This window comes from Capra hircus, chromosome 9 (genome assembly GCF_001704415.2).
Source record: "Capra hircus breed San Clemente chromosome 9, ASM170441v1, whole genome shotgun sequence".
Classification (NCBI taxonomy): domain Eukaryota; kingdom Metazoa; phylum Chordata; class Mammalia; order Artiodactyla; family Bovidae; genus Capra; species Capra hircus.
In genome coordinates, this window is record NC_030816.1 from 40,481,525 (window position 1) to 40,495,428 (window position 13,904).

The window sequence follows — 13,904 nt, forward strand, 5'->3', positions numbered from 1 at the left end:
CAAATATTTTTGAAGTGGCTGCAAATAATGGCTGCAACATAATGAAGTATGTGATGGAATAACGCTTCCTCTTTTTTTCTCTATGATCTGTTTTCTTCAACATCAAAACTTAGCCTCAGCATTTATAATTTATGACTCAAAGACTTAGATTCTGGTGGGAAAGAGAGAAGAAAAAAAATAGAACACTCTAAGTTCATTAATTTAAACTTAAACATTTAATTTAAGGCTGCACTTTACTAGTAAGACAGTTTAGTAGGAAAACAATTTGCTAAAATGATTTTTTCTTCTTTATAATGAATAATAGACAACGGAGAAAACCTGTGGGGATTTTGTCTTAGCTTGACTAGTCAGAGAAAGGACTTTCCTTTGGTGGAAGGCTGCCTCCTCTCCTTGAGAGATGTATCATCCACATTTCTCTTCTATCAGAGGCTGGGGGGAAAAGATTTGTACACGTTTTTAAGTTCACATTTTACTTCTCAGGAGACATTGACCTCACTAATAATACATACATTTTAAAGGATTTTGGCAGACTGTCAAATTGCCTTTCAGAATGGATGATCCTTTTAAAAGACAATCACCTAGCTTCCCTGGTTCATCTTTAAAGGCAACCTCTTGCTTTTAGGAGAATGGCTAACTTCTCAGCTTAGCATGTAAGCCATTTTGTGATTCCTCCTCCTCTAGTTTCTCCAGCTTCATCTTACACTACTTCCCAAATCATTTTTCATATTTCTCATACTTTAGGAATTCCAAAATTTCTCGCTTCATATTATCTTAGTAGTCTGGAATCTCCTTTTCTCTGCCCAGAAATGCCCTTACCAGGCTAGTCCTACTTTTCTCAAGAGTCACCTCCAGCTGGTTCAGTTCCCCTCCCTGCAGTGCAATACAGTTTGACTTTCTTCTCCCATTACATCCTCTGCTTGCTGCTCTCCAAACACTGTACTGAACTGTAACTGTTGATTCTTGCCATCACCTTGAAAGCAAGACACATTTTTAAGATTTGTATTATTATTCTTTGTACTCAGTTGTCTTACAGGATCCAGGATATTATTGAGCCAAGGATTGAAACTCACCATGTCCTCCCTTTCCTCCATCACACCCCAGTATAATCCCTTCCTTCCTGCTCTTCAAACATACATCCAGGTTAAGTCTTACTACTAATCGTTGAAGAGGAACAGAGGTGCAAATAGAGACAAGCCTGGTAACACAGATAAAACACAACATTGGGAACTTTAAAAAATTTAATACCTGTTTAATGTAGTAGTTCCTTCTTTTTGTGTGTGATGTAAATGGAATAAACAGTTTTTGAAGATCCAAAAGTCAGGCTTTCTTTCTTAACGATTTGGAAAAAGTCTGACCTGGGTTGGATTTAAAAAAAAAAATTTATTTATAGTTGACTTACCATGTTTCAGATATATAGCAAAGTGACTTTTTAATGCTATATATATGTATATATATACACACATACATATTATGTGTGTACACACACACACACAGATATTTCCCTGGTGGCTCAGATGGTACAGAATCTGCCTACAATGCAAGAAACCCGGGTTCGATCCCTGGGTCAGGAAGATCCCCTGGAGAAGGAAATGGCAACCCACTCCAGTATCCTTGCCTGGAAAATCTCATGGGCAGAGAAGCCTGGCAGGCTACACAGTCCATGGGGTCACAAATAGTTGGACACAACTGAGCGACTAACACTAAAACACACACACACACAAATATATACATATGTATTTTTCAGATTTCCCCCCATTGTTGGTTATTATCAGATATTGAATAGTTTCCTGTGCTATACAGTAGGTCCTTATTTCTATTTTATCTGAAATTCCTAACTTATCTCCCCTCTACCCACTGCTATCCCCTCTGGTAACCATGAGTTTGTTTTCTATGTCTGTGAGTCTATTTCAGTTTTGTAAATAAGTTCACTTATATGGGCTTCCTGGGTGGTGCTAGTGGTAAAGAACCCAACTGCCAATTCAGGAGACATGAGACTCGGGTTTGATCCCTAGGTTGGGAAGATCCCCTGGAGGAGGAAATGGCAACACACTTCAGTATTCCTGCCTAGAGAATCCCATGGACAGAGGAGCCTAGAGGGCTACAGTCCATAGGTTCACGAAGAGTCAAGACACGACTGACGTGACATAGTACACATGCATTTTCTAGATTCTATGTGATACCGTGTCTCTCTGACTTGATTCAATTAGTATGAAACTCTAGGTCCATCCGTGTTGTTGCAAATGGCATTATTTCATTCTTTTTTAATGGCTGAGTAATATACTATAGGAAAAGTGAAAGTTGCTCAGTCATGTCTGACTCTTTGCAACCCCATGGACTACACAGGCCATGGAATTCTCCAGGCCAGAATATTGGAGTGGGTAGCCTTTCCTTTCTCCAGGGGATCTTCCCGACCCAGGGATCGAACCCAGGTTTCCTGCATTGCAGGTGGATTCTTTACCAGCTGAGCCACAAGGGGAGCCCAATATACTATCTCTCTATGTATAATATATATGCCCCATCTTCTTTCTGTGTATCTTTTGATGGACATTTATAGGCTTCTTTTATGTCCTGGCTACTGTTAAGTAGTGCTGTTGTGAACACTGGGGTGCATGTATCCTTTCAAATTAGTTTTTGTCTTTTTAGGGTATGTGCCCAGGAGTGGATTGCTAGATCATATGGCAACTCCATCTTTAGTATTTAAGAAGCCTCCATACTGTGCTCAATAGTGGCTGCACCAATTTATATCCCCACAAACAGTGTAGGAGGTTTTCTTTTTCTCCATACTCTCTTGAGCATTGTTTATAAACTTTTTGTTGGCCATTCTGACCAGTGTATGGTGATACACCTCATTGTAGTTTTGATTTGCATTTTTCTAATAATTATGATATTGAGCATCTTTTCAAATACCCATTGACTATCTGTATGTTTTCTTTGGAGAAATGTCTATTTAGATGTATTGCCCATTTTTTTTATTGCTTTTTTGTTATTGAGTTGTATGAGCTGTTTGTATATTTTGGAAATGAATCCCTTATCAGTCACATCATTTGTAAATACATTCTACCTTTTGAGGGTTGTCTTTCCATTTTCTTTGTGGTTTCTCTCGCTGTGCAATGCTCTTAAGTTTAACTAGGTCCCATTTAAAAACTTCTGTTTTTCTTTACATTACTCTAGGAGATCAAAAAAGTTACCATTTATGTAAAGGAGTTTTCTGTATGTTTTCCTCTCTTAGTTTTATAGTATCCCGTCTTACATTTAGGTCTTTAACTCTATTGAGTCTATTTTTTTTAATATGGTGTAATTTCATTGTAATTTCATTCTTTTACATGCAGCTGTCCACTTATGGAAGAGACTGTCTTTTTTCCACTGTATATTTTTTCCTTCTTTTCTGTAGATAATTGACCTTAAACACATGGGCTTATTTCTAGACTCGATTCTGTTTCACTGATCTGTGTGTCTGTTTTTGTGTCAGTTCATACTTATTTGATTACTGTAGCTTTATATTCTTAAGTCAGGGAGCAGGATTCTTCCAGCTCTTTCTTGAAACTGTTTTGGCTATTTGAGGTCTTTTGTGTTGACATACAATTAACAATTTTTTTGTTCCAGTTCTGTGAAAAATACTGTTGGTAATTTGATAGGGATTACACTGAATCTGTAAAATGCCTTGAGTAGTATGGTTATTTTAACAATGCTGATTCTTTTAATCCAAGCACACGGTAATCTCTTTCCATCTGTTTGTGTGGGCTTCAGTTTTTTTTTATCAGCATCTGAGTTTTCTGAGTACAGGTGTTTTGCAGTTAAGTTTATTTCTAGGTATCCTATTCTTCTTTATATGGGTTTCCTTATTTCTAAACTTTCACTGTTAGTGTATAGAAATGTAATGGATTTCTGTATATTTATTTTGTATCCTACAACTTGACTAAATTCATTGGTGAGCCCTAGTAGTTTTCTGGTAGTATCCTCAGGATTTTCTATGTGTAGTATCATGTCATCTGCAAATAGGCACAGTTTTACTTCTTTTCCAATTTGAACTCCTTTTATTTCTTTTTCTTCCAATGCTGTGGAGTCCTGGGTTCTATTTATTCTCCTGTTTGTGTAGTGTGGCCTTCAGAGGGGAACAACTTGAGTGAATCTGTAGGCTGTTTTAATAGCCATAACTTTAATAGTGCTCTCAGATTTTGTGGAAAATCTACATGCCAGAATTTATAGATCTGTTTCTTTCATTTTCCTTATATACTGTGTACACTGGGGTCAAAGCTTCATTGGTATTAGTCAAAGACAGTGAAACTTCCATTGTCCCCACCCCTACTTAACTCACAGAAGTCAGTTCTTGATAGAAAAAAAAATCGCATTTGGCTGTGGGTCAAGCGGCATTTCTGAGGAAGGAATGAACTGTTTCTTTTCACTCTACAGACACACTACTTCAAATTACGGCTGCAAATTTGACTTCACCCTTGGTGCTTCAAGGTCTGACTAAAGTACATTCTCCAAAAAGTTCAAGATGGGTCTACATTCAGGCTAAGCCACTTCTACATTTATTTTTCTAATTTTGTGTTAAGGTCTTTTTGGGAAATACACTGATTTTTGGTTAAGATATGCCACTGGTCACTGACTCTTTCTGATGGTCAGAAATGAGTTTCCTTTGACTATTCAAAAACAAATGGTCTGGAGATAGAACATATATAAATACCTGAGCATATTATTCAAATATCCCTGCCATTATGTGCAACAGTAAGAAGTACTAACAGCAGATAAAAGTTTAGCTATACATTTGCTGAAGTCCAGGTAACTGAAAATGATTTATTAAGGTGAAATGGTTCATGAATGGCAAACTTGCAAGGAATGAAAGACACAGAGGACTATGGAACTATTTTTGTGTACAAACATAATAAAATCCTCTAAAAATATTCAGAATAATAATTTTAAAATGTAAATACACATATACATCAATCCTAGTAATTAAGATAATAGATTCAAAGTACATAAAATTTAATAGAGAACTTTATTCTAAATAACATTCTTAAATCTGCCCATTAAGAGCACAGTAAACATTTTTTATTAATGAAATTAATTTTTACATATAAAATCAGCTAAGTAATTTTATTTACAAAAATAATGAAAACTGCTTATTTACTGTGGAAAAATAACCATTTTGATAAAAGAAAATAATTTAATGAACGTGTAATGCAACAAAGTAAGAATGGCTTTTTGTTTCATTGTCTGATACTCTGACTTAAATGTGGATTACTTTGGTATCTCCTGAAACCTAAGTAAGAAGATCCTTAAACAAGCACTGAATAAAAAATTAGGTTGGGTGTATTCTGGAAGCTGAATCAACATGACTAAGTGGAGTTTGTGGTCACAGACAATTTGTCATTTTCTTCCTCTGCCCTTATGAAAATACATTAATAGAAAATTACCAATGGAAAATACTTTAAAATTTGTAATATTCCTATCAACTTTGACATTGCTTAGCAAATTATATTAACTTCTTTCAATCACTGTTAATACTTTGTCTAGATTTAGGGTAGAGGTAGACTAATCTTTGTATTCAAACATTTCAAAACATCGTTTTAAATGCCATATAAGGAATAATACAAAATAGTATTTTTAAAAATATTTGAGATTTAATTTACTATTATATTTTAAATAATTAAATTCCTTTTTTATATACAGTAAGTTGTTGCTTAAAACTCATTTGATTAAAATTATTACTCCAAGGAATTATTTGTCTTTTAATTGCTAATCTTTTCAAATTAAGAATACCTATTTCTTAATAAGTTTCTATTTTTGAAAAAAAGTTCCAATGATTTAAATGCATTATAGATCCCCTACAACAAAGTATTAGGTGACAGTGTCTACTGATATGAAAAATGAAATTCAGAAATGCAAACTGGGTTACAGAAAACTATTTGTACTACATTTTTAGTAAATGTGATTTAACACCTGTAAGTAGTAAATTATACTTTTCCTCTCACTCTTGTTAGCATCTTATTTTAGAATACAGCACAGAAATGCATGGGGCTCTCAGGTATTCTTCTATATCTGTAAACACATCCCTTAAGCCCCCAGACACAGAGAAGTTCACTCTTGTGGGGGAAATGAGAGGCCCTCTATCTGCCAGGAATAAGAGCAAGGACTTAGTAATAAAACAAAAACAATAGCTGGCAAACTTCTGTATTTTAGGTTTGAAGCATTCTCTATTAATTTTAAAGAAAAATACACTGTTTTCATTTTGATACCAAAGGTTTTTCCTTTCTTTAAAAAACATTGACCACATTTTGAGTTTCTATGTAAATTATATTTACACATGTCATCTGAAATCTAGTAACACAACAAATGAGTCCTTTCCTAGAGATAATTCCTAGAGATAAAAGATATCAGAAAATTTATTTTTCATTCAGCTTATATGAAGAAAATAAACTTGAAATGTATAATTTTTAGAATAATGTGAAAAACCTTCCATGGAGAGCCCAATTTACAAAAACTTACATTTTTTTAAAACTTAAAATGAATACAATGCTACTGTTTTAACAGAACTGTGGGTGTGGGAGGTGCTATTGAGGGGATTCTGGACTGTGAAATGAGGTTTTTTTTTGGTAACCATTCACCTTTAACTTTGGGGGAAAAATATTTACTGTATGACAACATTAAGTAAATTAAAATCATCACTCTTCTGTCACTGATGACTTCCTTGATTTGAGAACAAGGTCTTTAATGGACGAGGAAAGCTCCTGAAGTTCTTTACGAGTTGTATTGATGATATCCTCTTGTTCTTTGTCTAATTCATCACTCAAGGGATCTTCTCCCTGCCCAGTCTTCTTATTTTGACTGACTAAATGCTTTACAACCAAACCTTGATACTTTACTAAAAGAGTATGTTGATCCTATGAAAAGAGAAAGGAGAGGAAAGTTAACGAACATGATTTAATTTTCTGTGGGACAAAGTAAGATTTATTCAACCATTATACACTGCAGGTCTTCATCTTTACAAATTACTGGTCACAGAAGTAGAAGGCTGAATCTAGCAAGGTCCTTGCTCTCAAGGAGGTTCCTTGCTCTCAAGGAGGTTAGTTTGGGGGAGATAAAACATGAATACAGATAATTTTAATGTAAGTTGACCGAGCTGGGTTCTATCACCAAAAATAAAGTGACATGAAAATTCAAATAAGCCAGTTTACTTCTAGCTGAGAAGTCCCTCAGAAGAATTTGTGTTGGGTGGGACTTTTCGAGCTGATCCTTGAAGGACAGGTTAAACCTGCATAAACTGAAATGGAAGACTGAGCATTATTGTATCACTTCCAAAAGCTTAATTTCTAAATTCAGAATATTCTTTACTGTAGATCTTAAAGGATCCTGAAACATTCCTGAACTAGACTGAGTTTTAAAAATCAATCTCCTCCTTCACTGTTCCCACTCTAGGAAGCAGAAACATGATGTTAATACACTCAAAATATTCAGAATCTAAAAGTTTTAAAAGTTTCAAGTACACTGAAAATATAATACCTCTGGAATTTTACTATTCAGAAAAGCAATGATCTGGGGGACACATCTTCCAGGTGCATGGAGCATGCTATGGGTTGAGAACTGAAACAATAGAACCGACGTGAGATGCAGGATAAGAGCAGGGTCTTCTGTGACTTTTAGCTGTTCAACCAGTGCTTGTCGATGCTGAAACAGTACCTGCCTAAACAAAAGAAAGTAACACAAGCATGTTATCATATTCTAACAAGTTCTCACCAATTTCAGTTCTTGCCTTCTGTATTCATTTTTAGGTTTCAAACAATTTAAGGGACCGTTTATGCAACAGACACAGTTCTGAACAGCACTGATAAATTAATATGCTAAAAAATGATAGAAAAACTATATAGATAGAAAAACTATACATCAGAGATTCTCAAAGTGTGCTTTTTATTTTGAATTGTTGGGTATCAAACAGAAGTGCACTGGTTTAAATAAGGCTTCCTATAAAGAAGGTCTTAAGGCTAATAAGAATTATTAATTCCTAGGCTTGATCAGCTATGGGATTAAGAACTCTGATACCTTATTCCATTGGGTCAGAGAGGGACACTTAAGGATATGAAGACTGACTATGTTTGAAGGTCTACAGCCATTTAGATAGAACAGTTCTCTTTGCAGGATTCAGACAGACTCCATTTCAGACATTAATTCAGTGTTACCTTTCTCTTTTTTTGTCTCCCTTCTTCAACATAATATCACAAGCTTCTGCTGCAGAATCCAGACAAGCAAGAAAGTCTTCTATGCTCTGGAAAGGTGTTTAAACCATTATTTACTTTTATAAACAGTCGCCTAAAGAAAAGCAGTCATTTAATACTGTTTTATAATTTTATACCCCAAATACAATTTTTAAAAAGGTCATTCTGTCATTAGGTTTGAAACTGTGATTTAGGACTAGAGAGTAAAGTGTCCCCAGCTTCGTTTCTCTCTTCACCCTCAAAAGGGATGTCCTGAGTGTAAATTAATAGTTTTAAATTTAGTTTTCAGTTATTTTGATAAAAATCTATTCAAAGATCACAAATTCTAGCTCAAATATGTAAATACAGTAAAGCTTTATTTACCTTTTCATTCAGAGAGTTGTGGAGTTTTGTGAGAGGCACTTTTGTTTCTTCTGATAATTTACTTAGAATTTTTTTTCTTACCTATAGGGAAAAAAAAAATCCTTTGAGCTTGTATATGCACTACATGTCAAAGCTACAGAGTACATCATGAGAAACGCTGGGCTGGATGAAGCACAAGCTGGAATCAAGATTGCCGGGAGAATTATCAATAACCAAAGATATGCAGATGACACCACCCTTATGGCAGAAAGCAAAGAAGAACTAAAAAGGCTCTTGATGAAAGTGAAAGAAGAGAGTGAAAAAGTTGGCTTAAGGCTCAACATTCAGAAAACTAAGATTATGGCATTTGGTCCCATCACTTCATGGGAAATAGATGGGGAAACAGTGGAAACAGTGTCAGACTTTATTTTGTGGGGCTCCAAAGTCACTGCAGATGGTGACTACAGCCATGAAATAAAAAGATGCTTACTCCTTGGAAGAAAAGTTATGACCAACCTAGGTAGCATATTCAAAAGCAGAGACGTTACTTTGCCAACAAAGGTCCGTCTAGTCAAGGCTATGGTTTTTCCACTGGTCATGTATGGATGTGAGAGTTGGACTGTGAAGAAAGCTGAGCTCTGAAGAATTGATGCTTTTGAATTGTGGTGTTGGAGAAGACTCTTGAGAGTCCCTTGGACTGCAAGGAGATCCAACCAGTCCATCCTAAAGGAAATCAGTCCTGAAAGTTCATTGGAAGGACTGATGTTGAAGATGAAACTCCAATATTTTGGCCACCTGATGCGAAGAGTTGACTCATTTGAAAAGACCCTGATGCTGGGAAAGACTGAAGGCAGGAGGAGAAGTGGATGACAAAGGATGAGATGGTTGCATGGCATCACTGACTTGATGGACATGAGTTTGAGCAAACTCCGGGAGTTGGTGATGGACAGGGAGGCCTGGTGTGCTGCAGTCCATGGGGTCACAAAGTCAGACACGACTGAGTGACTGAACTGAACTGAATATATGTTCAGTTAATATATGTGTATTATTCTTGTTCTTAAATTTCAGACTGCAAACTCGGGATAAAACACACTAAAATACTTTAACATCAGAACGCTAGTCAACAGCCAGCCAAAGAGGCTAGATGCAGCCCGCATTCATCCCATTTGCTCCTGCAGTAAAAGAGGAGGATCAGAGAGCTTGTGAGTGAATGAGCACATACCCACTGTTCATCTTGCAAGAAAAAGAGAATTTGGGGTAAGAGGCTGCTCCTTATCTTTTCCATTGTGGTGGGAAGAGTATTCTTCCCTAAGGCCAGATGAGGGAGCCCCACTCATAAAGATCAAGCGTATCTATAAGTGAGGGGACTTGAGCCATGGATAGATGGATGCTATACTGTCTGGTGTGTGGAACTTTACTGCACTCTGCCTCAGATGTGCTTTGTAAAGTTTGGTGGCATTTGTGGACAGTCTTATGGCTCCTCCTAGTGCAAAAGTTCTAGAGGAGGTCTTACTGGAATGGTGTGGGCAGCAGGCTCTAGAATTACAGTGTCCTGGAAGACTGGACAACCTACTGACTCCTGCCCTCCATGTTATACCAATCTTCCTGTGGCCCTTGAAAGGCATGGGACAGAACCCATGTGTTTCCCACAGTGGAGGTTGGCATGCAGGCAGGTACACGAAACAGTCCACATAGCTGGCACTCACTATTCGAGCTGAAGAATGGAAGGGACACAGTACCTTTCTAGGGTAGGAGGAAGAGATAAATGGAGCTCTGTTTGGAGGTTTAGGGAGAGTCCTTGATATGAGGAGGAGTTGCATGATAATAACATTTCCTCCAAACTGCCTATCTCACTTACGTGACAAATGTCACATCAGGAGAGGCCACAGGCATGAGGCTGATTTAGTTTGAACTGGATCAATGCCAGTGATATGCAGTCAGTCTCATAAAGGCACTTTTCTCTCTTTCATTCTTTCTAATCTCCAACTTTAAGTGGATCTAGGGTGGCTCAGAGGTTAAAGCGTCTGCTTGGAATGCAGGAGACCTGGGTTCGATCTCTGGGTGGGGAAGATCCCCTGGAGAAGGAAATGGCAACCCACTCCAGTACTCTCACATGGAGAATCCCATGGAGGGAGGGGCCTGGTAGGCTACAGTCCATAGGGTCACAAAGAGTCGGACATGACTGAGCGACTTCACTTCACTTCAGAGTGTGGAAGGAGAGGAGGATGGGGCAGACCATACTTTTCTTCCTCTAGGCAAATGGGAGCCATAGCTCCACCTTACACTGCAAAAAGGGAAGAGAGGAGCTTTGAATTTGAGATTAGAACTTAAGAAAATGAACTGGAGTCAGTCTAAATAAATGATACAGTGTCATGAAATGAAAATAACTGCAAAGTTATAGAATCTGGTCGGAACTCTGATAAGGGATGTGCAACTCAACAGGAAAGAGGGGTCTGACACAGCAACAATTAGGAGGAAATAAAACCTGATTTCAAAATAACTAAACACCGTCACTCTTCACCCTCTCCCCACCTTGTTCTGGCTGTCTCATGGGATTCTAAACTGTTGTGCTAGCCTAGACTTCTAAGGACTTGTTAAAACTTCAGCTGCTTTACTTCTAGTCTCTGTGATAGACACCTCTTCTCCCTATCTATCCTACCTCTTTGGATAGTCACCTTCATTCTCTGAAAGGTTATCTGGTGAAATTAAATCCAATCTGGGTCATCTGATGAGCTTAAAAGATTTTGTATACTACAGAGCTTATTTGTGTGTGCATGCATAGTCAAGTCCAACTCTTTGTGGCCCCCTGGACCACGTGGGCCAAATTCAGACTTAAACTGAAGAAAGTAGAAAAAACCACTAGACCATTCAGGTATGACCTAAATCAAATCACTTATGATTATACAGTAGAAGTGAGAAATAGATTTAAGGGACTAGATCTGATAGACAGAGTGCCTGAGGAACTATGGACGGAGGTTTGTGACACTGAACAGGAGACAAGGATCAAGACCATCCCCAAGAAAAAGAAATGCAAAAAAGCAAAATGGCTGTCTGAGGAGGCCTTACAAATACCTGTGAAAAGAAGAGAAGCGAAAAGCAAAGGAGAAAAGGAAAGATATAAACATCTAATGCAGAGTTCCAAAGGATTATAAGGAGAGAGAAGAAAGCCTTCCTCAGCAATCAATGCAAAGAAATAGAGGAAAACAACAGAATGGGAAAGACTAGAGATCTCTTCAAGAATATTAGAGATACCAAGGGAACATTTCATGCAAAGATGGGCTCGATAAAGGACAGAAATGGTATGGACCTAACAGAAGCAGAAGATATTAAGAAGAGGTGGCAAGAATACACAGAAGAACTGTACAAAAAAGATCTTCACAACTCAGATAATCACGATGGTGTGATCACTCACCTAGAGCCAGACATCCTGGAATGTGAAGTCAAGTGTGTCTTAGAAAGCATCACTATGAACATAGCTAGTGGAGGTGATGGAATTCCAGTTGAGCTATTTCAAATCCTGAAAGATGATGCTGTGAAAGTGCTGCATTCAACATGCCAGCAAATTAGGAAAACTCAGCAGTGGCCACAGGACTGGAAAAGGTCAGTTTTCATCCCAATCCCAAAGAAAGGCAATGCCAAAGAATGCTCAAACTGCCACACAGTTGCACTCATCTCACATGCTAGCAAAGTAATGCTCAAAATTCTCCAAGCCAGGCTTTAGCAATACGTGAACTGTGAACTTCCAGACGTTCAAGCTGGTTTTAGAAAATGCAGAGGGACCAGAGATCAAATTGCCGACATCCACTGGGTCATCGAAAAAGCAAGAGAAAAACATCTATTTCTGCTTTATTGAATATGCCAAAGCCTTGACTCTGTGGGTCAGAAGAAACTGTGGAAAATTCTGAAAGAGATGTGAATACCAGACCACCTGACCGGCCTCTTGAGAAACCTATATGCAGGTCCGGAAGCAACAGTTAGAACTGGACATGGAACAACAGACTGGTTCCAAATAGGAAAAGGAGTACGTCAAGGCTGTATATTGTCACCCTGCTTATTTAACTTATATGCAGAGTACATCATGAGAAATGCTGGGCTGGATGAAGCGCAAGCTGGAATCAAGATTGCCAGGAGAATTATCAATAACCAAAGATATGCAGATGACACCACCCTTATGGCAGAAAGTAAAGAGGAACTAAAAAGCCTCTTGATGAAAGTGAAAGAGGAGAGTGAAACAGTTGGCTTAAAGCTCAACATTCAGAAAACGAAGATCATGGCATCTGGTCCATCACTTCATGGGAAATAGATGGGGGAAACAGTGGAAACAGTGTCAGACTTTATTTTTTTGGGTTCCAAAATCACTGCAGATGGTGATTGCAGCCATAAAATTAAAAGATGCTTACTCCTTGGAAGGAAAGTTAAGACCAACCTAGACAGCATATTGAAAAGCAGAGACATTACTTTGCCAACAAAGGTCCATCAAGTCAAGGGTATGGTTTTTCCAGTAGTCCTGTATGGATGTGAGAGTTGGACTGTGAAGAAAGCTGAGCTCCAAAGAATTGATGCTTTTGAACTGTGGTGCTGTAGAAGACTCTTGAGTCCCTTGGACTGCAAGGAGATCCAACCAGTCCATTCTAAAGGAGATCAGTCCTGGGTGTTCATTGGAAGGACTGATGCTAAAGCTGAAACTCCAATATTTTGGCCACCTCATGCAAAGAGTTGACTCACTGGAAAAGACCCTGATGCTGGGAGGGACTGGGGGCAGGAGGAGAAGGGGACGACAGAGGATAAGATGGTTGGATGGCATCACTGACTTGATGGACATGAGTTTGAGTCAACTCTGGGAGTTGGTGATGGACAGGGAGGCCTGGTGTGCTGTGATTCATAGGTTCACAAAGAGTTGGACGCGACTGAAATGAATTGAACTGGACTACATGTAGACCACCGTGCTTCTCTGTCCATGGGATTGAACCTGTGTATCCTGGATGGATTCTTTGCCACTGTGCCACCTGGGAAGCCCAATAGCGTATTTATCTTTTTTAAAAGAGGTGATGTTCTCCTGTTACTTTCTATACGCTAACAGGAAGTAGACGGCCAAGCATGCATGTTATCATATTTATTACAGGCATTTTCAGATACAATGACTAGTATTTACTTTACAATGGCTAGTATTTCCTTTTATTATTACAGTTAATAGACTGGTCATATTACCAGTCCTGGTAGCAACTGTATATACAGTGTACTAAACCTGAACTAAAAATCTGACAGATTTCTAAAACTTCCTGAATTTGATTTTCCTTTTAGGATGTGAGAAAATAAAATGTGCCTGGACTTCAAAGCAAAACACATCAA

The 13,904-nt window shown here is 37.9% G+C and overlaps 1 protein-coding gene across 1 annotated transcript in view; it reads right to left on the minus strand.

The window, feature by feature from the left end:
* UFL1 (UFM1 specific ligase 1) overlaps positions 4,778–13,904 on the minus strand; it is a 68,085-nt gene continuing 58,958 nt past the window's right edge. The window contains exons 16-19 of the mRNA XM_005684664.3: positions 8,577–8,657; positions 8,178–8,263; positions 7,504–7,684; positions 4,778–6,884 (exon numbers count right to left, since the gene is read on the minus strand). Of these exons, the coding sequence (XP_005684721.2) occupies positions 6,666–6,884; positions 7,504–7,684; positions 8,178–8,263; positions 8,577–8,657 (567 nt within the window). The 3' untranslated portion in view covers positions 4,778–6,665. The remainder of the gene's footprint in view (positions 6,885–7,503; positions 7,685–8,177; positions 8,264–8,576; positions 8,658–13,904) is intronic.